General features: G+C 36.3%; 1 protein-coding gene across 2 annotated transcripts in view; it reads left to right on the top strand.

The window, feature by feature from the left end:
- TOP2B (DNA topoisomerase II beta) overlaps window positions 1-27,039 on the top strand; it is a 60,583-nt gene that overhangs the window by 3,491 nt on the left and 30,053 nt on the right. For both annotated transcript variants that reach the window (XM_040073896.2, XM_040073906.2), the window contains exons 2-10: window positions 14,006-14,179; window positions 14,832-14,922; window positions 16,879-16,942; window positions 18,170-18,315; window positions 18,711-18,808; window positions 20,225-20,437; window positions 20,517-20,690; window positions 25,193-25,294; window positions 25,376-25,513. In XM_040073896.2, coding sequence (XP_039929830.1) covers window positions 14,006-14,179; window positions 14,832-14,922; window positions 16,879-16,942; window positions 18,170-18,315; window positions 18,711-18,808; window positions 20,225-20,437; window positions 20,517-20,690; window positions 25,193-25,294; window positions 25,376-25,513 — 1,200 coding nt within the window. The remainder of the gene's footprint in view (window positions 1-14,005; window positions 14,180-14,831; window positions 14,923-16,878; window positions 16,943-18,169; window positions 18,316-18,710; window positions 18,809-20,224; window positions 20,438-20,516; window positions 20,691-25,192; window positions 25,295-25,375; window positions 25,514-27,039) is intronic.

Here is a 27,039-nt window from a genome sequence, read left to right on the forward strand (position 1 = left end):
GCTCCTTAGATGGAGTGGAATGGAAATAATGTATATTATTAGTGGATGGAAGTACTGCATCTATTTGGGTAATACTTGTTTGAATAAATACTGTAGCTGGATATTGGCAGGTGAAAAGAACCAGCCTTTCAGATAATCTAAATTCAGATATAAGCATCTTTCAGAAGATTCAGAATTTACCTTAAAAATAACTTTTAACTTAATACTGTAATTTTTTAAAAATATGAAGAGTGTATGTAATTGATAAGACAGTAGGCTCAATATGTTTTTTTTTTAAAGCCCACCCTAGTCCTATTAAGGGGACCTTGTCTTTCTTATATTGTTTTGTTAGAAATCAAAAACTTTTAACTTTCATAAAGGGATTACTTTCAGTTTCATTTGACTTTTAATATGTTCTGAGAGGATTAAAACAATTGTTCCTGTTGAATAATGTCCAATAACTTCTAGTGCTGTGCCATAGTTCACTTGTTATGGCTTCTGCACTGGGTGGTTTCTAACTTGGTGGGTAGGTATTTTGCATCTGAAATCTGAACTGGATCTCTGCTGCCCCAAGGATCTGCCTATCACTGAGCTTTGACCATTCCTCTGATTTGGGAGCAGGAGCTTTTGGATGGGAGCAACCCAGGCATTCACTTCTTCTGCCAATATCGCACTGGAGGGAGGGTGTTAGGCTATGACAGGGTACCCAGGGGTTGCACTGTTACTGCACTATCATGGGTCTGTTTCTATAAGCTATCAGGGTTCTGCCTGCCTGAATATGGTCAGTAATATGAACAAATCCTAATGAAGTCTTCTGTTTTTGGAAATAAGCACACTGTCCTAGAGGTAAACCAAGGGTAAATAGTCCTTTATCCTTTTTATTGCTGCTCATTACTATGCTGTTCATTTCAAAGGAGGAATAGGTGGTCAGAGTTCCTGCTCCTGAGTCCTTAAACCTCTTTCGTTGTCTCTCCAGACGCAGGTTAAAGCTCAGAATTAGCTTTCTGTTCTTTCCAATTCTTTATCTGGATCAGGCCTTCTGGTTCTCCCTTGGCTGCAGCTGGGCTAGGACGCAGTTGTCACATATGTAACACTTGTTACATGTGCTGTTAGTTTGTCTTATCTTTTCTCTGCTACACTGGGGTGTCTGCAGAGCAGGTGGAACTGGCGGGGCGTGGGGAAAAGTCTTGTGGTGTTGCCAAGCCTTGTTTTCAGGACTCTTTTCTTGCTTTATAGGAGTGTCTGTCTTTTGCTATTGTGGTGACCAGAGAACTGGGAAGGTTTTTCTCCTGCGTCCTTACCCTCCTTCCCCCTCCCTTTTCACAATTATACAAGGAAAAGAAGGTCAGACCTGAAACACTTGCCCCAATGTATTAATATTAATATTTACTTTTACTAAACAGAATGTGTTTTGTAGGCTTTGAGCTATATAGTTATATCCAACAGTTGAAGCAGCATTCCCTCCTGGTCTTGTATTTCTGATTCTGCTGCCCTTAAGGAAGCAGTGCCGTAAAGAGATGTCATGACTCTCCTGGATATTCTAGCACCAGAGGGAAGTATTTGTGGCTCAGTTGGGTGAGTCAGACACAATAGTTCTGAAGAGGGATTCCTCAGATGTTTTGGTTTGCCTGCTTAAAAAAAAAAAAAAAAAAAAAAAAGAAGTAGTTGCTTCTTATTCTCTACCCTCCACACCGCCATTCATTTAAATACGTTTGTTGTCCAGTCTTCTCCTTGCCGGAGTGCTGAATAATGCAGGATCAAAGAAGTGAGAGAGATGATATCAAGTGGAGGCTTGGTACTGGAACAGGATCGGGGCCACGTCTTTGACAGCAGCTGAGCCAGTCCCACAGCTCAGTGGGACCCATCTGCACCCTCTGTATTCTGGGCTGGGAGGAAATCTTGGTCTGGCATGGGTGAAAGAGTGATGAATGCATAGGAGTGGGCGCCTAAATTGTAACCAAGTCTAGGAAGGAATTCATGTCTCAGGGTTTGGGGAGGAATTGATTTGAGAAGCTTTGTGGGTGATTACTTTAGGCATTCGGTGAGGAAAGATGTACATTTGGGCATGTGCCCTCTGTTAATGTTTGACCTGTGAGATTTGTGTGTGTGGTACATTTAATTTCGAAGATGCCTGTGCTGTATTAAAGATGTAAGTAAGGAATTGCTTTATTTGGACAGATAAAGTAACCTTTCCAAATTAAGAGAACATATAAGTAGTCTAAGATAGACAGCTTAGGTCTGAAAAAATACTAATTAAATTTAGTATTTCATTTGCATTGACTTTATTTTTCTAGAAGTAGGTTTCTACTTGCATCTAAACTGTCTTGAGTGTCTATGTGCAAAGGCAGTCTGCAAATGCATGTTTATGTTTCAATTAATGAAAAGCAGCACATGTGATTCATAGCTGATGAATGGGAGCGATACCACCCCTGGGAGTGATATATATATTATAGATTATGTATAGAAAACTTAAGAATGAAAGCTGTTAGAGAAAACTTAATTTTCCTCATTTGAAACAGTAAATTTCTTGCAAGCCACCCACAGTGAAAATATTATTCTGCATTCAGTAGGTGCTTTGAATGTTTTCAAATGCAGATTGAGCAAAAAAATACATAGTTCAAAATGCGTATAACTGTGTGAAGACATCTCTTGAAAACTGCATGTTTGGAAATGTAGTGGTGTCTTCTCAAGTACTTTTACTGGAACACAGGTATTTTGGAAGAATGTATTTTAAGGCTAGTATTCCAAATTTGAAGTAAATTCTAAATCAAGGCATATAAAATACTAAAATTTGAAGTATGTTTTAAGTTCTAGCAATAAAAACAAGATGTGAAGATCAAACACCAAATATCTTGCAAATATAGAAGAAAACTGTTCCTCGTAAGTGAAGTGATAGACCAGCTCTTAGTAATTTTCATTCAAAAATGTTTCTTACCAGTTTTCTTCAGGTATAATAAGTACTCAAAAATTTGATGTGAAAAGCAGGAAAATATTCCTCCCCTCCTTGACAAATGAGCATTGGGTCTGTTTTTAAAACTTCATCGTGATTGTAAATGCTTTTCCTCTTATGACCTAAGTCCTTTTAAGTTGTGTTTTGAAGTGAGTTGTTAACTTATTCTATGATACCAGCTCATCTAGTTTCATTTAATAAAGCTATTTTAATATCCTGTCTGTGTCTCAATGCAATTCCAATTTACATAGAAATACAGTTTGCCACTGAAATTAAAGAACTAGTTCTATTTTTTTTTATTTTGTGACAGTGATAATTCTGTGTATTTGCTGCAGTTTTAGTAGTTTTTTTTCAGCAAGTAAGAAAAAAGTGTTAGCCAAGTTAGTGTAAAATCTACTTGAGCTAGAACATGTTTGAAAGGTTCAGATCTAAACATCAGATCTATATTTTCCTTTGGATGTAATTTTAAAAGCTACCATAAAAGAAAAAAAAAGTAAAAAAAAGATTAAAATGTTTAATCTACTATTTTCTGATTTGTGAATTAGAATTACAGTTGAGATATTAAACAGTCCTCCTGTCATGAACACGTCTTTATTTCTTTTGCTCTTTTTTAGTGAATGAGTGGGCCTAGTTAGTCTTGGGCTTCCTGTTCCTTCTTCAGTCATTAGAAACTTCTGAGAAGAGCAAATGTATGAAAAACTGGGCAAATGTCTACCTTAGTGAGGTGCCAGAAACTCAGACATCTTTCTCAATCTCTGAAGGAACCTTTAAGGAGAGAGTAAGAAATAATATTTTTACATCATGACAAGATACAGGAGCCATAAGATAACACGGAGGAGTTATTTACCTATAAATCCAAAGAAGCTGAGATAAATTAGGAGAAAAAAATAATTTTTAAAAAAAGCTCTTTCAGTCTGATAACTTGATATGTAATGTTCTCATAAGAGCAGTTAGAATTCTGGGGTTGTCCCCTAAGTAGGGCATCTTTACTGTTGAGACATGGATAGCGTGAGCTTCACTGGTTATTTCCAGCTGTGTAATCCATGGTAGCTCTGGGCTATTTGGAGTTTTTAGGGATGATAGTGTAGTAGTCTGTGAGCATTTCAGTCCTGTGTTTATTCCCCAGTTGTGTGCCATGATATAAAGGTACAAGAATGGCGAGGTGTCTGGGGAAGAATAACTTTCTGTATCAGCTGGACTGAGACAAAGTTCTGCTACCTGAAGTCATTCAGGCTGTTACTCCATGCATCAGCACAGAGCTTTTTGTTGGCTGAGGTAGTGTTTTTTTGCCAGACTATGTTTAGTGATCCTGACTTAGTGTTTTCCACCACTGTTGTGTTACAGCATCATCATGGAAACTTTGAGGTGTCTTGTCATAATCTCGGAGTAAAAGGGAGGCAATTTGCTTGAAGGAGAGCAGTTGCAAGAAGCGAGGCAGTTATTCTTTTTTGGTATTAGGTAGATCCAGAAGAGGATTTTTTCTTAAAGTCTCAAATAGGAGACTGTAAAAGCATATGAGGAATTGGCTGGGGGCAGAGGGAGAAGTTCCATACTGGTTTGCTGGTGAAGATGGAAGCAGATGGTCCAGAGGGAAAACAACCTAAGTTATATCATGTTAACCTGTCCTTCCTGATATCAGTTAAGTCTTTCAGAATATGCCATGTAGACTTTCTTCTTTGCCAGCTGAGTGATAAACATACATGCCAGGGAACAGAAAGGTGATGAAAATGCAGAACAATTAAAAAATTATTCTCAAAATGTATTTGAAGTTATTTTATGAGTCTTTTATATGGTGCCTTTTATCAAGAGGTTGATTCTTCAGCCTGCCAAGGCACAATTCTTAAATAGCAAATTAAAGGGTAGAGTTTTGATGGTCTTCAAGATTGTCAGCACTTTTAATGAACAGTCCTGAAAGGCTTTTCTGAATGACTTCTGTAGGAATGTTGCTGTGGGAGGTTGAGTGGCTGAGGAAGAGGGGAGTTTTGGAACAGTGTTAAGGCTTTGTTTGACTCATTGATGCATCTGTTTTCCTCCTCAGTTGCTGTCAATGTCTGGAACACCAACCCTCTGTTCCTTTCTCATGCAATTTACTACAGGATTGAGACTAGAATTTGTAGTATATTTATGAGGTTTATAAGACGTTTCAATGCTTGTAAAGTCTCCAGAGGAGGAGTAGATGTTGCATAGTAGGAGCTGAGCAATTAGACTCAAGTAACTTTTTTTTAAGGAACACTGGAATAATATTTATTTTAATATGGCAGGGAAAAAAAGATTTTTAAACTAGAGAATACCAGAAAATGTGACTATGTGACCGTAGGTGCTTCTAATTATTAAAAAGTTGTTTTTAGTGTGGAGCAAATGTAGCTTGGGGTATGAATGTGTAGAGTTTGTTCAATGTTTGGGGCAGTTTTTTTAAAGGAAAAGAGCTGATTCATTTTCATTTACGTATTGCCTTGTGTTAGGTAAATTGCTTGTTGCAATTAAAAATATTGCTATTGCTTTTCTGTGGGAGGTTCCAGGGAGCAAGACTTCCAGTAGTTTCTAATGATCATGTTGCATTCCTTTTTAGGGCACCATAAGTACGAAAACCCCATGTGTCACAGTCAAGGTGTCTTAGTATTTCAATGCAAGGTAGACAGGCAAATAACATAAAGGTATGTTATTATAAACAAACTTTAATATACTGATAGCTGTTATATTTGTGAGAGTTTAAGAATTTGCTTCTGTAATTCAGCAGAAAATTGCTTCCCTCTGAAGAGTGCAGTTGGATAAGTAACCTCTGAATGATATTTTAATGTCTGAATGATATTTGGGCTCTCCTCTATTACTAATGTAGTGTGGCTACTTAGTAGTAATTAGTAGTCCTGAACCTGACCAGGAAAGTCTGGGTTTGGGGTGCTCTGTAGAATAAAATCTTCATGTGTGCCAGTTACCACGAGCCAAAAACTACCCTGCTGGGTTTGTTCCCTCCATGTGCTGTCTGGCAGCATGAACGCCTTGAATGTTGCTTTAGTCCTGCTCAATGTTTTTTCTAAAGTTTCTTTGTTAATAATGAAGATAGGTCAGCAGTGAAAAAATACCCTACCTGATATGGGTTCAAGCTGGCCACAGAACTCAGAGTATCTGAAAGAAAATATCACTGTGCTGATGTGATACTTGACATACGGCCTGTATGGGTTTCAAAGATTCTGTTTTGCAGAAACAAATATATATCAGATTGTGGCAAGTAATCCTTGCAGTTGGGAAATGGAAATGTGCTGGGAGTCTAGAATACTTTCACAGTACTCAAACTAGTGATGCAACAAATCATCAGAAAAAGGTCAGGGATATGGGAAACAAAGAGATGCAGCCACATACTGCTAATCTGAAGTTCAGTTGTCAGAACCTCTAACTTTATGATTTCTTGGCTAGTATGTGAGCTGGCTGTTGAAACAGTGGACCAAACAGATTTGGTCATTCTATCATCAAACATCTTCAGCCAGTGGTTCCAAAGACCACTGTTACCAGAATCTGTAAGAAAACAGTCATAAGCTGTCTTAAAGTGTAACATGAATAAATTCCTCTTTATTTTAGGGTATTTTTTCCCTTGTTTGTTTCTGAATTTTAGCTGGAAATAAGAGATTCTTAGATTAATCTCTTGCCAGGTCATCCATGGATATACTTTTTGATGCTGTGTGAGCAGTAAAAAATTTAGTATTAGAATAGAACTTGTCAGTGGATAGACAACTAAAAAATTCCAGACCAACAGAGGAATTTAGCAATAAAATTCAGTTTAATTGTCATCATGCAAGGGCAGATGTTAGGCACCTATTCTTAAAGGACATAGTAAAGATCAGGATCTCAATGTGTTGCTGGTTGTTTACAAGCCTGTGCCAAATTAAGTGTTAACTGTTGCTGTACTAACTTAATATGACTGAAAGTGAATTAATATTAAAAAAATATACATAATTTTCTCATCAGAAGTAATTACTGTGAGTATACATATTTGCACAAAGGTGTTATTCTTCAATAAGAATGGAGAAAGCAAATCCCTATGGAGAAAGCAAATCCCTAAATTTTTATTTAAATCTGGTGTGCCTCTATGTTCTGTATTAATAATTCCAAAATAAAAATGATGCTACTTTTATGGTGTTTAGGTATTTACTAGAAAGATAAAGCTCTGTAATTCCAAGGGTGTTATTCCATCATGCAGCTAAGCAATCTAGCAATATCTGTTGAAAAGTGTGGGTTTTTTTTTTAACCATATTCTCCTAGCTGTATGTTTCTACTCTCCCTTGTACCACTAAGTTGTCTGATTCTTCAAGCTTGTTCAGAAAAGTGAGCTAGTGGACAACTGATTGCTTCTGGTAGATGAAGAATGGGGAAAAGATGTGTTTGCTCCCTGAACCAGATTGTTGTGAGGTGGACTTGATACCACTATAAGGAACAGAGGATGGAAGAAAGAAGGAATTTTGCCCTTTTGGCAACATTTAATAGTTTTGGTTTTCTTAAACAGGGAAATCTGACCCATTCTGAAGTTATTCCATAACTGGATCATCATCACTAAACTCTATGTAATGTGGTGCTTTCAGAGTCCAGAGCAAAGTGTCAGAATCAGAGGATTAAAAAAAAAAAAAAAAAAATTAGGAATTTAAAATGAACAGAAGGATTAGTCTTACTGGTGAGACTAGTTCTGGGTGAATTTTCCATTAACTCCTTTCCATGATCAGTTTTGGGAAGGATGTGATGGAGAGATTTAGTTCATGTCACTGATGGTATGTGACAGTCTATGGAAATTTGCTGTGGTAAAAGGGAACTGTTACTTTTGTGTGTTTTCATCTTGGCAGGAGAGCCCAACCATTTGTTAAACACAGCAGGAGAGTGGTTTATTTTGAAACTCCCTCCAGTTTTGTTTTCGTGGTGGGAGGTATTCTCAGCCAGAGTTGTCTTTGGAAAAATTGCAAAACGTTTAGGTAAAATTTTATTCCTTGTCTATTTTTCTAGGGCAAGAAGAGGCCATTATGATCTGACACACTACAGTCAGATGCATGTTATCTACAGAGTTCCCTAGAAATTATCATATGGCACCTATACACTTTTTCTTTTCGGAGGTATAGCATATCTCCCTCAGAAGAGGTAGTTTTGTTTTGAACTGTAATCTCTGGATTTCATTGCTTAATTAACCTCCCAAGGTTTTACAGCTTAATTACATTCAAAATTTACTGTTTTGTCCCACTAAATGTGCTTATCCTACACTTTATTTAAGGAAATGTAGGACACATGGCAGGTACTTTTCTAAGTTATGTCCCAGGGCTGCATTTGCCTATTCAGGAGTATATATCAGGAGTATTCATTATATGGAGTAGTTTTATGAGTTTAAGGCAGAAAAGACAAAGCCGAAGGGAAGGAAACTTCTTGTTCACCTACATATTCTTTTCTAGGCTCATTTATGCTTGTCTGGCAATGTAGGAAATGAGCTCTTTTCTTGCCATCTGATAAGGGTGAGAAGGAATGGGCAGAGGAAAGAAAAATGGTTTGTTAGTGTTGTTGTATGGAGATATTTTGCAGTGGAGGAGAATATGACAGTGATCAATACAGAATTAAGTTTGTGTAAGTGGGGAGAGACATTAATATTAACATTTTCCAGGTTTTTCAACTTTCTATTGTGTGGAATTCATCTACTTTAAGTAAAGTAAATTTACTTTAAGTAAAAGTAAAGCCTTCACTTAGAGTCAAGGAGTCAAACCAAGGATGTATATTCCAGCTATGGCAAGATTGAAACTGATGATGAAACTTGCCTTCTCTGTTGTAGCTTTACACCTTATTGTGTCTTTAGATAGGAATAGCTTTTCTCTGGTGCTGCCAAACTCTCTAGATCAAGTGTGTATCAAGATTTAGCTGTATTAAGTACAGCCATTTGCAGCATGAGTAACCAAACTCGTCACAGTGGCTCAAAAGGCAAAGAAAGATGACCTGACCCAGTTTTCATTACAAAAAGGCAATAAAAATCTCTAACTTAATATGGATCTCATACATGCCTTGTTGTACACAGAAATGTCAATGGATGAGAACACAGCATGAAAAAAAAGGCAAAATGTGAAGAAAGAGGATGCCAAAGTGAAATATGTGAGTTCACGGATAGAAGTTAGACAGTAAAAGCCTTGTTGCCAAACTGTTGTCTGTCAGCAGCTACTTGGGTTCTGGCTCTGGAGATCACCAAAGGAAAGAATGACTGCAGGTCTCACACAGTACTAGATAAATTCATGGCAAAAACAACTTCAGAAGGGAAGCTCTGCAGACATTGCAGTCGTCCTGGGGAAAGCAGTTGCCGTGATAAGACCTGGTTGTGACAGCATGCACAATAGTCGTGGTGTGGTAACCTGTGCAGCAATTGCTGTCAGCTGAGAACTGGGGTTTTTCTATCCAGTTGTCACTATGCTGTGTTTAAGATCAGGAAGGAAGGAAGCTGGCACCATCAGAGGTCACTGGATGAAGTATGACTGCATGTCTTTGAAGAAGGATGAAGAGTGCAATAGGTTGTAGCTTTCCAAACTACTTAAGCGTGGTTGTGGTGCTGACTTACCCGTATGTGTGCATTTGTCATCAGTCTGGAGGGTTAGAAAGTCCACAAGATTAGTAAGAATTTGTGAAGTCTTGAATGTCACAAGAGCATTGGGAAAGTCATACACTGTGTCTAAAAAGAAGAATAAAAAAGTAAAAAATTGGCAGCATTAAAATTGCAAAGCAGACCTTGAACATTGGGTAACCTGTAAACAAACAAGCAAAAAGCAGTCTTACTGTGAAGAAGAAGACTTCAGCCCTTTGTGACACTTGGTTAATTCTCTTTAGGGGTTTTCTCATGCAGCAACAGCTGGTGCTGTTTTGAGAAGTGTTATTGGAGCTTTAACAATATGAAGATCTTTCATACAGGACAGAATACAAAGGGCATTCTTGAGACAATTCCAAAATATACAGCAGAGTTTGTCAGTTAAACAGCACTGTGGTTAAGTGCTTGCCCAGTTAAAAAAAAAAAAAAAAGGGGGGGGGGGGGGGAGGACTTTCCTGTTGCATTTATTTGTATTTTAAGTAGTAGAAAATTCAGAAGTTGAAAACACTTAAATTTTATTTTGTTTTTTTTATCAAGGAACACAAAATGTGAAGACTCTGGAGGATGTTTGTGTCCATAGATCTCTATCCTGTGCTTAGTGATGAAAATTTTCTCTTTTTTGGAATGAGTTCTAAGCGTCATTTGAACTCTAAAAATACCCATTTGAGATGGAGATAAAGAGATTCAGAATTGGTTTTCTGGGTACAGCACAGCCTAAAATGCTTGGCCTGGGAAAGTACAGTTCTGTGGATTTCTGATCCTTGCATACCTGCATAATTACATTCATTTGTATATTTGAATATTTTTGGGCTTGTGTTTCAATAGCATGTTAAATAAGCTCTGAATTTTTATAACACAAAGGTTTTTTACATGCAGAATATGTATGATTCTTGAAGTATTGTATGAATAAAATCATACATCATGAATAAAATCTGTCCTTTATGGCAGTGAAATGAACATTTAAGTTTGGCATACTTTGTGATCTCTTAATAAAACTATAGCATTAAAGTAAATACATTATGATTGTTTATTTTTCTCTCTTCTTAAATCATACATTGTGTTCCAATGAATATGTTATAAACAATAATGTACATAGGTGTCCCAGGGAGTACGGTGGCAGAAATCCTTACTAAAACTGGCCTACAGCACACCTTAAGTGTCCTCAAGAAGGGACACTTCTGCAGGGCTAACTATAGTTAGGCAGCAGAGTTTGTTTATGTGTGACCTCCCTTGTCTGTCAGTGTGCTGACAATTTGAAAGCAGCACCTCAACAGAAGATAGAGTTTTGATACTCTACATTTATTACTGATAAATTGGATGGAAAATATAAACTCCTATAAGCTGTCAGTAAGACTTTCACTGGAAAGCAGAAATGCATTTCGTAGCATTGCATTAAAAGCAATAGCATGTAGAAATCCATCCCAATATTCTGTTCTCTAATACTTTTTCCCAACCTAGAGTTACTAGGTCACGATAAAATGGACTTTTGCTAATCTTCTGACTCTTACTCCACTTGTCCCACAGCATTTTTGGTATTGGAAGTAGTAAAATTGTAGCCTAAATTTTTAGGGTAAGGTTTAAGTTCTCACTTAGTGTTAATGTGTTTGCTGAGTTGTGATGTGTGGTTAGATCCCAGTCTTCACACACTGGATGAGTAGAAGCATTTTGGAGAGCTGTCTCAGGGCATTCCTGAGAATATAATACTGATATACATGTCAGCTGAAGAACTATCATTGTAACTACCTATCACAAACTTCCCTGACTGTATAAACTTCTAAAAACCTAAGAATTGGGAACAAATGAAACAATTCTGTTTGAACAAGATTTTGATGGTCTTTGCACCTGGAATTCTTTTGCATTCTATATCAATTGCTTACCCTCTTTTCCATCTTTTCCAACACTTACTTAATCTGAGAAGTATTATATTATTTTCCTGCTAGTCACTGGTCCCTTCAGAACAAGTGAACATAGTAAAACAGTGTTAACAGAGCTGTGGGACCAGTAACTGAGCTAAGGGTAATTCCTATGAGACATGATGTCAAAGATGGTAATAAAATAAAAAATATTTATATACATGTACAGTGAAACTCATTGGAAGCCTGCACATCATTCTCAGAACTACTTCAATGAAAAAAAAATACGTTGCAACTATTGGCAATGCTTCTTTAGTAACAATTGGTATTCCTCCTCTTCCATGTATCAGTTTAATGCATCTGTTTGCAAAGTTCTGTTCATTTTCTGCTTGCTTAGTTGATCCATAGCTAGTATTTTTAGGGTGATGGTGACAGGGTTATCACAGTTTAAAACCAAATAACTATGGGGGCTAAATAAACTTGGATACCAAAGCCCTCTAATCACCCATGTGATTTTGCAGCTTCTCTGTTTGGCAGAAAATGAGGTAGACTCCAGAAGAATAGTCATGAGAGCTAGTGTTGTGGTTCCAACTCTGCTGTGTGTAATCCTGACGCCTGGCTTCTTTCCCCTTTTCCTCTGGATGCTGTCAGATATAGGAGTAGGTAATAGAGAATTTTATTCTCATTTGGCATCTTCAGGTTTACTCGTGGCCAAATAATTGGCAGTTGTCATCACTGGGGCACACAATCTGCCTCTCTCAAAGTTCTGGAAATGTGTTTCCTAGAATTTCCATAAATAAACTAGAAATATGTGATCTCTAAATCTGGAGGAGAAAGGTAATTTCCCGTGTTATCAATAGAATTAAATGCTTTATTGCTGTGTCAGCTGGGCTGGGCAGGGGGTCTAGAGTCATCAAAGCCTGAGTGCTAGAAGCTGGAGAAGATAAATGAGATTAATATGTGGAGAATTGTGTGCTATTATGTTGGTGTTTGGCCTTTTTGATTCTGCTGAAGTTGTTTGTGTGAGTTCAGTATCCTCTGCTCCTTTTTTCCTATGTATTTATGTGCTTTCTCGCCCTTTGCTTTCAGTGCTATCTGAGGCTGCAACAAAAGCTACGTCTAAGGAGAAGTGATTACACTTCCTTTCAGCCACAAAATTTGCATGATGACTGGTTAATTGAGGGTTGGAGTTTAGTCTGTATTTACTTTATATAGACACATACTGGAAACAGCTAAATGAGAGAGAAAAAATTTGCATGAGTGGCAAGTGGGTTTTGTCCTAATTATTTGTCTGGCGGTGGTTTCTACTTGTCACGTAACACCTGCTTCAGAGTTGATAAAACCCCTCCGAGAGAAGGAGGCTGTTTCAGGTTCTAAGTGGGTGGGGGCAGAATTTCTTATGTCTTCTAGCCAGGCAAATAAATCATGTGAGTTAAAGTTACATTTATTGGCATTTTTAAGGCAATTTAGATAATACCAATTTATAGATAAGAATGGATACTGTAAAATGTCATTACTAGTCTCTTTGGATATGCTTTTGCTGTCTCAGAATCAGGCTAGTCTATTTTTGGTTGTTCTGAGATTAACCTTTTTTTAGTGTGGTTTTCATTCAATGGCAAGGAGGTATCTATCAAGAAAAAAATTGCTGAAAGTGCACCAAATCTCTGTATCCCACCTCCCTCCCCATCCCCAAGTGGGTTAGTTTACCATGAAACTGTTTTTCAAGGTATTTTTTATAAAATCCAGACATATTAGGCTTAAATTCTGTTTAAATTCCAACATTAGCCTATGTGACTGTCTCTTCTTGCAGTCCTTGGCTTATTTCATACAATCACAGAATGACCTGGGTTGGAAGGGGCCTTAAAGATCATTGAGTTCCAACCCCTCTGCCGTGGGCAGGGATGCCTTCCACTGGACCAGGTTGCTCAAAGTTCCATCCAACCTGGCCTTGGACACTCCCAGTGTTGGGGCATCCACAATCCCTGTGGGCAGTCTGTTCCAGTGCCTCACCAGCCTCACAGTAAAGAGTTTCTTCTAATACATAATCTAAACCTACTCTTTCAGTTTGAAGCCATTTCCCCTTGTCATTCCTCTATATGCTCTTGAAAATAGTGTCTCTCCTTTCATCATAAATAATTCTGGGACTGTATCAGGTTTGATCACTTCAATAGAGAATGTAAATTATAATAATCGAGAAGCCAATAGGAGAGGTGTTAAAGTGTTTCTTAAGTCCTGCTGAATGAATTGTCCAGACTATAATGTGAAAGTGTAGTATTGCTGTTACCATTTAGGACAGTATTCAGTGGTTTGGATTTAAATGCTTATGTACAAAATGGATGTTATAAATACTTGACCTGAAGAGTTGTGTGCCTTTTGTGCTGTTGTTTCCTTATTTTGGTTTATTGTGCTTAGTAAATTGCTAAAGTCTGAATATGCAACAATTTGTTATAGATCTGTCATGTAATCTGTTGATCTTTCTCTGTTGCAAGGATAGCTTTATCTTAATACATCTGAAAACGTAACATTTAAATTACATGACGAGTTTTGATTGTAATTTAAATCTTTGTCAGATTTTGTTTATATCTCAAGAGTGACAGATTGAATGAGGTTGATTGTTGGTTTGGTTTGCTTTTTTAGACATTATTTGATAATCAGATGAATGCCTCAAAAAAGGAAGACTCAGAAAGCATTAATAAAAATGACACTTCAAAGAAGATGTCTGTTGAGAGAGTTTATCAGAAAAAGACTCAGCTTGAGCACATCCTCCTCCGTCCAGATACCTACATTGGGTCAGTTGAACCCTTAACTCAGGTAAGTGTCACTAAATTTACAGTCTTGATGGCTTTTGTTGTTTTAATGAGGAACTGTCTAGATGCATCTGTTTTTCTCAGTATTCCAAATTAGAAAGTTAAAAAGAGTGGTCTTGTTTATGTACGCGTGTGTAGGAAAGGGATGAGGTAAGACTTGCTTTAAGGCATTGAGTGCTTGGTTCATCTGAAAAGATAGGATCAAAAATTGTTGAAATCCAGTCAAAACACAAACGCTCACCTATGTGAGAGCAAACAGACAGCTAGGTGTGTATAGGTCTGTGCCTTTGCGCACACACATATGTATGTGTGTTTATAAGGTCCAAAAATGCTTTGGTCTGTTTGTTTAGGTAGAGAACAGAGAATTTAAGCCTCCTGTGGGCACTTTCTTCAGTTGTTTTTGTGAAGTTGCAAATTGCTTTGAACTTCACTGTCTGTACTGTTGGGAGTTCCCCGCCAAGCAGAAAAAAAATGGGTTTTCATTATGGAACTCTTTGTGGATACAGCTATAACTTTTCTAGACTTCTGCTTTTGTCTTGTATGGCTGCAGTAATCAGACTGTAAGAGGAAGGTTCCTGAAGGAAGTAGATCTTAGAGAATCATAGACTGGCTTACCAAGACAGTAAATACTTTTATTTTATTTTGTTTCCATATAGTTAATGTGGGTTTATGATGAAGATGTAGGAATGAATTGCAGAGAAGTTACCTTTGTTCCAGGCTTGTACAAGATCTTTGATGAAATTCTTGGTAAGTATTTTTGACAATAATACTGCCTTAGCATTATGGGGTACACACTTTTCCGAGTGCTCTCAAAGTACATCAAGTTGTATCTAAATTTAAATCCCAGACTTGAGTCCTGCTAAACTATAGGGCATAAAAATTTAGTGCATTTTAGAACTATACAACAGTTTAAAAGGGAAGAGTTTTCAGCTGTACTTGTAAGGAAATGTAAATATTTGTTATTGAATGTCCAAACTAGATCATTCTTTATTGTCAATATTGTTACAATATTTTTAATCTGTGAAATATTATTAGGGATACAATTTAAGGTGACATTTGAAGGAAGATTATACCTCTGAAAGAATGCAACTTCTAAGTTGTCTGAGTGTTCACTTAGATCATCCTTTCATCAATCATTAAAACTTCCTCCTACTGTACAGAGAGATAGTGGTGGTAGTTTTCAGGATCATTTCTAGAGTTCAGACAGTTTTAAAATAAATAAGTATCATACTGCCATTAAAAAGCTCTATGGCTGAGGGACAAAAAATTATTTTTAGAAAATTTTGTCAAAATTCTCTGAGTTACTGTGACTTACTGGTTGATGATGTTCTGTTGGTGACAGGCACACACTAATCACCAGTAGAGATGTGGAATATCTGAATACTGTGCTGTCTGCTAAACTGATATTTTGGCCTAATTGACATGAAATCTTGGACTTGCCAGCTTTTATGAAGTTCCCTTTAAAGGATTGGTAGGATTACCTCATAAATTAAATTATGGTCTACTGAGGTCAGTTTTCTTGTGACCTTCATTAAGTTCACAACTTTTCTAAAATTGCTTTATAGCTTTGCTGTCTTTGAGGCAATAAGGAGTATATATTTACCAGATGGTAAAGAATGCTTAATTTTTTAAAAATTATTTTTAACTAATAACCTAATTTGATAAACATGGGAATGAAGACCTTTAAACACTTCTGTTTTGAGTGCTGCCTCATAGATCTAAGTTTTTTGGCTTTTCATGGTAGGGAGACCACCTCCATATTGTCCCATTCAGAAGGAAGATCAGTATTCTGTCATTACTGGAGTACTTCACGGCTTATTGCTGCTTTATGAAGCACTGATAAGTGCACCAGAGAGTGGTTTGAGAGCCAGGGGACAGTGCAATAATAATATGAAAATGGGACGTTTTAGCTCTGTGTGCTTTTGAATGAAACTGCACTTCACGATTTTAGCAAAAGCACCTTGAAATATCTGATCCTATACTGGGGTCCCTGTCAGCTGTTAAGATATTGTACTTTGGTGTTTTGGGGTTTTACCTTCATCTGTTTCATGGATGATGAGACAGGTGCTGCAAATGGCTGTAATATGTTTTCATGTTTAGTGGCCACATTTTTGCTTCCTGTAATTCATCTACATGGCAGTGCAATTTAATGAAATTCTGATCGAATGTTAGCTTCTAGTTATCCTTGTTTTGATCCTAAACCGAGTAGACTGTTAGTAACAAGCCTTAAAGGCACTTTAGAGAGAACTTTTGCTGCAGTCAAAACACTCCTTAATGGATGTGACTTTTTTGGTGGGTTTCAATGTGTAAACTGGTCTGGTGATGCATATAAGTTTATAGGGTTTTTCTCGTGCATGCTGCAATAAATATCCAAACAAAAAAAACAAGAGAAGAATGAAGTTCTCAGTAGTTTAAAAACAGTTATGAGCTCACAAAATACACTTCTGTGTTTATTTCTGAGAGAGTCTAACTGCTAGAAATAGAATCAGTAATTATAAGAAGGTTGAAAAATATCTTCTTGTAGATAATTGGTTATATTTATGGACTCCAGTGCTAAGACACATAATGTATACAAAGAGATGCTAGATTAAGAAATACCTTGACTATTGTAACTGGTGGTGGAATATGTATAAAATCAGTTTTGCAGACCAAGAGATTAATAATTGCCTATGAAGTGTTAATTTGTGCTACTTTGTTTCATAGTAAATGCTGCTGACAATAAGCAGAGGGACAAGAATATGACTTGTATTAAAATATCCATTGATCCGTAAGTAAAAGCATGTTTTCATTTGCTTGCCCTGCCAGTTCTCTTGCAGTTTAGATTTGTACAAATGATTTTACTAATGAAATTGGATTTCTTGAAAACAGAGCATTTTTGGAATTATTTCCATTAGCTTCATATTTTAAGATGAAGAAGTGAATTAAAAGGGGTTAACTGTAAGTGCTACCATTCTGAATTTATAATAATTGCTTTCCTAAACCATTTATTAATGTTTGAATGAAACTTAAAACCAGAAGTTCATAAAATCCATGATAAATTGAAAGCTTGGCAGTGCATAACTATAGCCAGCCAGGTTCTTTACAAATCTTAAATACCAGCTTTGAGATTTTGTAACACAATTTTGCCCCTCTTGAACTTCTGTGTTAACTCCTTTAGGATTAGGATAAGACTGTTTGGATTAATCATCTATATCATGCTGAAACTTCATATTGCAAATACATCATTATCATGGTTTTTGAAACTGAATACTTGAAGAGGTAATTTCTGGTGAGAAGTACTTTATTGAAATAGATGCTGATTGGGTTCCTTTAGTAGAATCTTTTCAGTGACATTTAAATGAATAATAAATTATTTAGAAAGCTAGTTTTCAGACCTAATCTTTAGGATAAATATGCTGAGAAGTGATTTTTCTACTTTCATCATGGAGTGGGAGGGAAATGGTAAATTGTGTAAATTTGCCTGACCTGTCCTGATTGTGAGCTCTCTGATACTCAAAAATGAAAATTCTGTGTAAGAGCTAGCAATAATAATGATGCCAGATATTGATGGGGTTTTGGCACTGATACTTAAAATAAGTCACAATGTTTATCATAACTCAGAAATAACAGTTTTAAGCAGATGATAACTTGTCTGGATGGTCTTCAATGAAAGCTTAAAAGCTACATCTCTAACTTGAGTGTAATTGTGTCACTAAGCATGAGGATCCTGTTGCGGTTCATGTTGACAGTGAAAACTCTTCAAACAGATTTTTGGGGGTATTTTTGTTGTATGAAATACTGTCATGTATGGACAATTAAGCTTCTTCTTCCAAGACATCTAATAAGCAGAAACAAGTGGAACTTTTTGTAATTAAAATTGTTAGAGCTATGTCGTAAGAATATGGTCTTCCTCAATATTTTTATGTAGCTATTTTATTTACTTTGTTTAAACAGGTATGCAGAAATCTGTTTTCAAGATTGCATTCATTTGCTTGATGTCTTCACTATTTTCTAGGGAATCGAACATTATCAGCATATGGAATAATGGAAAAGGGATACCAGTTGTGGAACACAAAGTAGAAAAAGTATATGTACCTGCTTTAATCTTTGGGCAGCTACTAACGTCCAGCAACTATGATGATGATGAGAAAAAAGTCACAGGCAAGGCTATTTAATGTGCTTTGTTTTATTCAGTTAAGCCGTTGTGTGCCTCTGCAGTGTGCTTCCCCTTCTTAATTTTTCTCTTTCTTATCTGTTTCATAACAGGTGATTACTCAGTCACCATTACTATAGCTCTTTATCAGAGTAAAAAGACTTAAAGGAAATATCTTACTTTTCCTTTTTATTACCAGTATTCACAGAGAATTTTACGCTTACATCTCTAACATCAGTACTCATTATTGAGTAACAAACAACAGACTTTAATATTTTAACTGTAATGTATATGAGTATTTACTGATATGAAATGCAGGAAAAAATAAAATTGATAAATTAGGATATGAATTATTGTTTTAAATTTAAACTGACCCTAGTTTACTATATGTTGTTTTTTTCAGGTGGACGCAATGGCTATGGTGCAAAACTTTGTAACATATTTAGTACAAAGTTTACTGTTGAAACTGCTTGCAAGGAGTACAAACACAGCTTTAAACAGGTATAGAAATGTTCAAAACTTCTTTCCTTTTTTTTTTTTTCCTGTAGCTACAGGTTTAAAATCTTAACATGTATTTAAGAAAATGGATAATTTCTCATTCAAAGGGATATGTAGAAGTTTGCAGACTAGGTTAGTTCAGTCTGTAAAAATTGGTATTTCTATGCGTTACACTTTTTTGGGTAAAATAATACTTTCTTTGGAGTGTTAGGTGATTAAAAAAACCCCAAATTTCCATTAAAAATAAAGTATATTCAGGAACATGTGAAAAGGAATATATTCAACTGAGACATTTTGAAATTGCTGTTGTATAATTTGTCGAAAAAGTCTTGTTACTTAGCTATGCAAACATGGAAACAATTATCTGTGTGATTTTGTATGGTATTAAGAAACAGACTTTTCAGTGTTTATGTCATGAATTTAACTAGCCCCACGTGGACTTGAGTGCAAACCCCCCGACTTGAACCCATTGCTCATTGTTAGCATAGAGAACAAGTGCTGAACGTAATCAGGTCTACGGTATATAGCTTTGGGATGGCCACCTCTCTAAAAGTTTAAAGTACTTTGGTGGAGTATTAGATACCAAAGTTCTTTGGCTTTACAGTCTTTCCCAGCTGGAGGCTTTCTTTTCTTACTTTCTGGACAATTAATTAATTTCTGGTCATGCTGTCAAATCACTACCTAAATAATACGCTTTATCTTGTTATGCCTGTCTCTTAAAAAATGTAATATTTTATACTGACTGCCAAAGGGCAAATTAAAATGGGTTTGAGTGCACTTTTTGAAAATGACTAAAATGCTTTATGACTTAAAGTGCTACATTTTCCAGTATTTTCAAAATCTGTGAAAATTTATTAGAGCTGAACTTTGATATATGCTGTGAGCAGACGTTCTGCTTGATATCATGCAGATGCTCCCACGCTCTTAAATAGGGAACAGTACAAGACTCCTGAGTCAAGTCTGAACCCCTTGAGGGCTTTTTTTTTTGGCACACTTCACAGCCACCAAGATGCTGTCTTGGAGACTACTAAGTCTCTGCACAGGGACTGAAAAGCCTCTCTGTAGAGGTGTGTAGTAGATTGAAAGCGTTAAATGGAGGGGTAGCAAGAACTGTAATCGCAGCTCCCTTGTATCTAATTTAGTGAGTTCTGTGGGAGGCCCCATTTGCATTAGAATCATGTCCATCAATGTAATAACACTTGCATGTTTACAGAAACCGAAAATGTGCTGCCACCTATGCTTGTGCTTACCTTTGGAAATCAGTTAACTCTGTGTAGTGTTTTACCAGAGGAAACTTCTAAAGGAAGTTTGTGAGCTTTTTGCTGTGTAACTGTTGCAATCCTATCACAGCTGAAAAAGGGAAAAAAGGAGGAGGATAATGTGTTGTAAACTAACGTCTAAAATGTTTTGTTTCCAAAGACTTGGATGAACAACATGATGAAGACCTCTGAGCCCAAGATTAAGCATTTTGAAGGTGATGACTACACATGCATTACATTCCAGCCAGATCTGTCTAAATTTAAAATGGAAAAGCTTGATAAGGATATTGTGGCCCTCATGACAAGACGAGCATATGATTTGGCTGGGTCGTGCAAAGGAGTGAAAGTCATGTTGAATGGGAAGAAGCTACCTGTAAGAACATCACTTGTTATATCTTGAGTGTACTGAGTATTTGGTGCAGAGAGTAGTGACTGTTACCTGTTACTTGTAGGTAAATGGATTTCGCAGCTACGTAGATCTTTACGTTAAGGACAAGCTGGATGAAACCGGAGTCGCGCTCAAAGTCATCCACGAAGTCGTGAATGAACGGTGGGATGTGTGCCTCACTCTGAGTGAAAAAGGGTTCCAGCAGATCAGCTTTGTAAATAGTATAGCTACCACAAAGGTGAGTGGTTAGATCAAATGGTACAAAATGGAAATGATAAAATGCATGCTGAGGCTATGCCTGGTCAGGTGTTTGATAAAAAAGTGAATCTGGGTTGGTATAAATAGAAAGGTGAGGTAATCCTCTGCATGAGAGGAACTGGCAGAGCAATTGAATGCAATCAAAATACATTCATAGCAGTATTTCTACATAAACACTAGTTTTGAAAACATTAGTAATCATTATTGGTGATACTGATGTCTTATGTGAGCATACATGGTGTTGAAGAAAATGGAACTAATTAATTTCTTCCTTTTTAACACATTAGAATAAGATAATTCTGAAAGTAAGGTAAAAGAGTATACAAATGCCTTTAAAGCTACCGGTAGCAAGTTTTGGAGGGCAAAAATGCCTTTTGGTGTCCTTGAGAAATGGCTGTCCATTTATTGCTTTATGATGTAAAACATTGGCCTGAAGTGTTGAGTTTAATATTCTTTTATTTGTGTATCGTCATAAGGATTTATTGGTTTTCTTTGCAACTATAGTAGTAGTGATAAAATGATATGTAATGATAGACAAAGAAAGATCTTAAGTTATGCTAAAGCAGCAGTGTGCTCAGCATACTAACTGAAGTACAGCTCAGTGCTTCTCAGCTTGTGGGGGTGGTAAGGCACAAAGGGAATCACCTGAAATCAACCTGCATAACTCTTATTTATGCTCTTTTGGCATGAACAGGGTTTAGGGATCTGTGGTCCACCACGGAGAAAAAAAAGTCTTTGTCACTTCTGCTCTTCACAAATTTCACTGGATGAGTGACCTAACAAGTAGGCAGTTAGGTTGTTAGACCTAATGAGTTATTAGAGGTAGCAGATATAACAAGCTAGATTTAACAAGACTAGAACAAGCAATCCTAGTAATTGGTGACACTGTTTCTAGAGAATCTTAACTGCGAGCTTTCCAAAAGATAAGAAAGATAAGAATTAGTAATCAGATACTTTGAAGCCTCTCCTTGCTCAGATCTCTGTTGAAAGAGTCAGAAGAAAATTCTAATGGTAGCACAAATGGTTCATAAGCACCAGTGGTTACACTTAGGCTAGCAGGTGCCCAGGAATGTCAGTGTTAATCTTTGGTGCTAGGTGATGTGTAGCCAGAGTTTGGTGGGACATAATTTTTATTACATAACTTCTTTCCAGTCACTCTCAGTGCAGCTGAATGAACGTTCTGTGGTAACAGGACAAGTTTATTTCATTGTAGAATATTTACTTTATAAGTGTGTGTTGCAATTAAAAACTGTCAAAACTAGGGATGACAAATTGGGTGTTGAAGGGTTATTTACAACTTTGTTTTAGTTCAGGTTTCTTTGCAAAACATTAAGAGCAATAACATGACCTTAAAGATGTGTACAATACTTTTATGAAGAAACTAGCTATGTTAAGAAACTTCATTATGCTTGATAACAGGCTAAAAAAAAAAAAAAGAAAAAACCTGAATACTTCCTGACTCCTAAGTAAAATAAATGGCTTACACTTACTCCAGAGATGTTGAATTTTACTCTTCTGGATCAATTTTCACCGTCATGCAGTTACACATACATTGTTATTATATATTCTTTTGGAATATGCTTAGGAAAAAGTTCTGTGTATTCTTTAGAAGTAAGTGTTGTAATTTCTAGCTTTCCCCACTCTCTCAATCCATGCCATATGTGTGTTACCGGGTGTGGGGTGTTCAGGCGGTGAACCCCCTCACCAGCAATTGTTGAGCAGCTACCCACTGATGGGACATAATGGGTAGTAATTAACTGCATCAGCTGCATGCCCCCTTATCTGCTAACAGGTGAGGAGCTCATTCTAGCTGTTAATTTTCAGTTTGCTGACAGCTTTTTCTTTCTGCATCTGGGTAAATTTCACCCAGCCATAACTTTCCCATACCTTTTTTAAACTTGCTATAAATTCTAAGTAGGTTTTTTTTTTAGATTGCTTAAGTGTTTTTTGGGGGGTTGTTTTTTTTTGGTTTTTTTTTTTTGAGGGGTGTTTGAGAGGTCAGGCAGTATGTTGAGGTGCAACTCCTTTGTTTAGTTGTAAATTTGTTACCTTTTTCAGTTCCCCATTTAATCAAAAATTTTCCATAGTAGACCACCATGAAATTTGACTTCAGGCTCTGATACATCATTTGAAAGAATGTTTGTAGCTATTAACAGTTAAAGATAACCTTCAGTGAGACTTGAAAACTGATTGAACATGGTTGTCTTAATTTCTGAATTTCAAAAGGTAGCTATGGTAGAAATTGTAGTAGAAACATCAGCTAGTAACATAGCAATCTAATGATAATTTTAATATGGTGACAATGCTAACTATAATACTACCAATCATTTTAGCAGAAATGTTCAGTCAATACCTTTGCAATGTCAGAAGTAGAGTTGCATAGAGAGAGAGACCCAACATGTTAAAATTTGCTGGAGTTCAGGAAGAAATTCAGGATTATTCTAGATTTCAGATTTATTTTCATAAAATAAATATAATTTTTAAAAATGCAAAAGAAAATGGGATTGACATGAAAACTTCAAATTTATTGTTAGCTTCTGATTTTTTCTGCCACGTGAACCATTCATCTGACCATGGAGTTTAAATGTAGCTTACCTCCAAATTGATGGAAACTGTTGGCTATGAGAAGAATAGAAGGTATACAGGAGGCAGTCAAAGCTTCATTTTTCAGATTTTTGCTACCACTTAATTAGATACCTTTGCATCCTGAGTTTTGCAAGACATGGATTCCATCATTACCTTCTGGAAAAAGAAGGTTATGCAGTTCTAGCTCTCTTTCCCCATAATTTGAAAGTTGTAGTAATCTTTGGCAGCCCTCTAGATTCAGAGGGTATTTTTGCCTTTGTTTCTTGTATGGAATTGTTCTGACAGCTGGGGCAGTTCCAGGCTGTTCTGGTCCCATAGTGGGTACATTTGTCACCTGCTGGTGAGATGGTTGAGATGGTCCCAACTGTGAGCTCTGAACATCCCTCTCTCACAGCTGCACACTTAAGAATGGACTCAGGAATGGGGAACTGCTGTAATAACCAGTATCTCCTAAGAACAGGAACTGCTATAATAACTAGTATCTCCTAAGAACAAGAATTACTGGTAAATTGCTGCTTTGCTTGATATATCAAATGCTACTTTTAGCAAAATTTAAAAATTCCTAAAGTTTAAAATGCACAAATATACTGAGATGTTCCCATAAGCATGAGTTTTCAGTAATGTGATGAGTAAAAGAAATGCATTTCAAGATTGCCATTCAAGTGTGGAATAATTTTGAAATGTGTAATTTGATATTTTCCTGTAATACCTTTTCTTTATCGTTTAGAAATGGATTTATTTTTCTTTAAAGTGGCAGGATATTGATAGATAGCTTTCAATTGAACTCTCCATCTGCTGAAACTCTGTCATCCATATGTGGATAAAAACAGTTGTGTTTTAATTTTGGAAGCTTTTGGGGTTTGGATGTGGGTTCTTTGGTTGGTTGCTTTTTTAGAATAAATGCCCTGAGAAAATACTTTGTATGGTGCTTCTAATGGTTTGTGTTGCTGTTTTAGTAGATGACTCTAGAAACTGAGAAAAACCATAAATGGTTTCTTTGAAGTGCAAGTACTGGTTTGGTTATGACTAATAATATTTACTAGTTTAACCATTTTGGTTTTATCTACTCTCTTTTTTCTTTTTTTAAATTTAAATCTGCTTTCTGCATGAAGCTGAGAACACAGCTGCTATACCATCAATTCAATTTCTCTACATCTTCAGTCTTTTCACGTGCATATTCTGCCTTAAAAAGTAGAATCCTAACTTTAGGGGTTTGATTGCTAGTTGTTTTCCTCTTTTTGGGTGCTATTTATTCTTGATTTTGTTTTTTCTTACTTATTTTTTACCTATCCTATACATCCTCACACCTGTCGAGCTTTTTTTCCTCCTCAGTTCTGTTTTAAATACAGCTTTAAAGAGTGAGGGTTTTTCTGTTTGTTACTTTGTGATAAACTTAGATATGTGTTCTTTATTTTGTCTGCCCTAATGTAGATTGGTCTGAACAGGAGCCAGTATTTAGTCTGTATTTTTGTAAGGTGCTAACTGATCTAAACAAAGGTGATCTGTGTAAAATGTGGAAAGTTGAGTTAGGTATGTTTTCATTTGATGGGATATGCCTGCATCACTCCACTTTTCATTAAAAGATTTTAGTCAAAGTGTTACAAATGTCCTATGACAGCCACTAGAATTTAACATTTTATTAATATTTTGGCATTTTTGTTTACGATATTAAAAGAAGGTGTTTGAGTAATCAATCGTTTAACTGCTGTCATCCTCATTTGAATGAAGACTGAATGACCTGAAAAAACCAGATTTTTCTATTTTATGCTGCAACTCAGTGTGCAGGATTTCTGTTCGAAAGTATGACTACAAGAATTTTGTTAATGCAGTTAAAAGCTATTCAGTGGTTATTTTGTTTATTATTTGTTTTTTTTTTTTCCCTCTTCTCTCATTCAGGGTGGTAGGCATGTTGATTATGTGGTGGATCAGGTTGTGGGCAAACTGATAGAAGTGGTGAAAAAGAAGAATAAAGCTGGAGTTTCAGTCAAACCATTTCAGGCAAGTAACGTAATGCAAAAATTTTGAAAAAGATGAATGTGAGAATTTTGTTGAGTAAATTGGTTTCTATGTTTTAAACAGGTGAAGAACCATATATGGGTTTTTGTTAATTGCTTGATTGAAAACCCATCATTTGATTCCCAGACAAAGGAAAACATGACATTGCAGCCTAAAAGTTTTGGGTCCAAGTGCCAGCTATCTGAGAAATTTTTTAAAGCAGTAAGTAAAGCTTTTTTGCATTTTTTTTCTCTGTGAATTGGAAATTGACACACCGGACCAAGTGTATGTATGTCCTGTAGCAGAAGGTTAGTTATAGTTCATTATGGTACTGCAGTGACATTTGCATACTCTGGGAGTGGGATGAAGGAATGTCTGTTCATTCTCTGGTCTTAATAATGGATGCAGTGACTGTGTTTTGATTGTTGCCCAGGATTTAAAAGTGAGCTTCATCTGATCAACTTGTTTGTTGGAGATTCTGGCATTTACATTGGTGAAATGAGTTCAACTCTTAAAATCTAAATGAGGTCCTTGATCAATGTTTTTTGTGTTAAAATATTTTTCTGAAGTTGAGAATATTGTCTACCTTACTCTTTGGTATCAGTCCTATTGTGTTTCACTGGAGTGAAAAGAGAGGGAGGGGATATTTCACATTTACTTGTTCGTCCAGTAATCAAGGAAATGTAAAAAAGTGCCTATAGTGTTCAAAGTGATCAAGTGATCATTATTGTCAGGCAGTAAGTTTAATTTTTTTTTCTGTAGATGGGCTAGGAATTGCTGTTCTAAATGAATGTATTTGTAGAAATACATCAGAGAGGTTTTTCCTCTACTACATTTTCATACAATGAAGAAAAAGTAGAATTCTGTTAGCCAGAACTCATTATGCTAAGTCCTATTTCATGCCAGTAACCTAAAATGAAACTCCAGTAGTGAAGATTGCTAATGCTCCTGGCATCAAAACTTTACTGATTGTATAGTGGTTTATTCTTCTAATTCTGTATTATGGGTGACATTCCTGTAGAATTTAGAGGGGGAACAAAGCCTCACAATAGTCTTGTATAATGAAAGCTGAGGAATGAATACATGTTGTGTTGCCACCAGCAGGTTTGATTTATAGTGTTTCTAATATTCCCAGAAGTAAACATTGATTTCCAGATGCATTAAATGTGCAGCACAATCTCAACAATGAATGCTGTATTATGGGGGATAATTAAAAGCCAAAGCTTATAGTACTTTGCTCCATCTGTGTTTTCTTTTGATGTGAAAGAAAACCTAAAGCAGTTTTAGTTCAGAAAATATACTATATGCTATTTTTGCTGCAGATGTGTTTCTAAAATTGGTATCAGATTCTCAAGTGGTTGGTAGAAAGCTGATTCTCAAATAGTTTTGATTGTCTTTCAGCCATATTCAGTCATTTCCAAAGAAACTTTAAATGGTCATAAATATCACATAAGGCTGCTTTTTGCTGTCAAAATCCAGGAAACAAGTGCTTAGTACCTAAAACGTCTCAGCACATCAACTACTCAGTGTAAGACAACCTCTTGTTAGGTCTCAGACCTCCTTTGCTCTTTCCATCTGTTATAGAAGTGGTGGAAAAGGAAGCTCCTTTTGTGTTGTGTTTTAGTTGGATGTGCAAAAAGTGCTAAACAGTAAGGTGTGTATTAATTCTTTGACCTTTCATATGTTGCAATTTTTAAAATTTAGAGGACCTCAGAAACAGTGTTTATGATTTAAAACTGAGATGTAAG

This window comes from Hirundo rustica, chromosome 1, assembly GCF_015227805.2.
Source record: "Hirundo rustica isolate bHirRus1 chromosome 1, bHirRus1.pri.v3, whole genome shotgun sequence".
NCBI classification, from domain to species: Eukaryota; Metazoa; Chordata; class Aves; order Passeriformes; family Hirundinidae; genus Hirundo; species Hirundo rustica.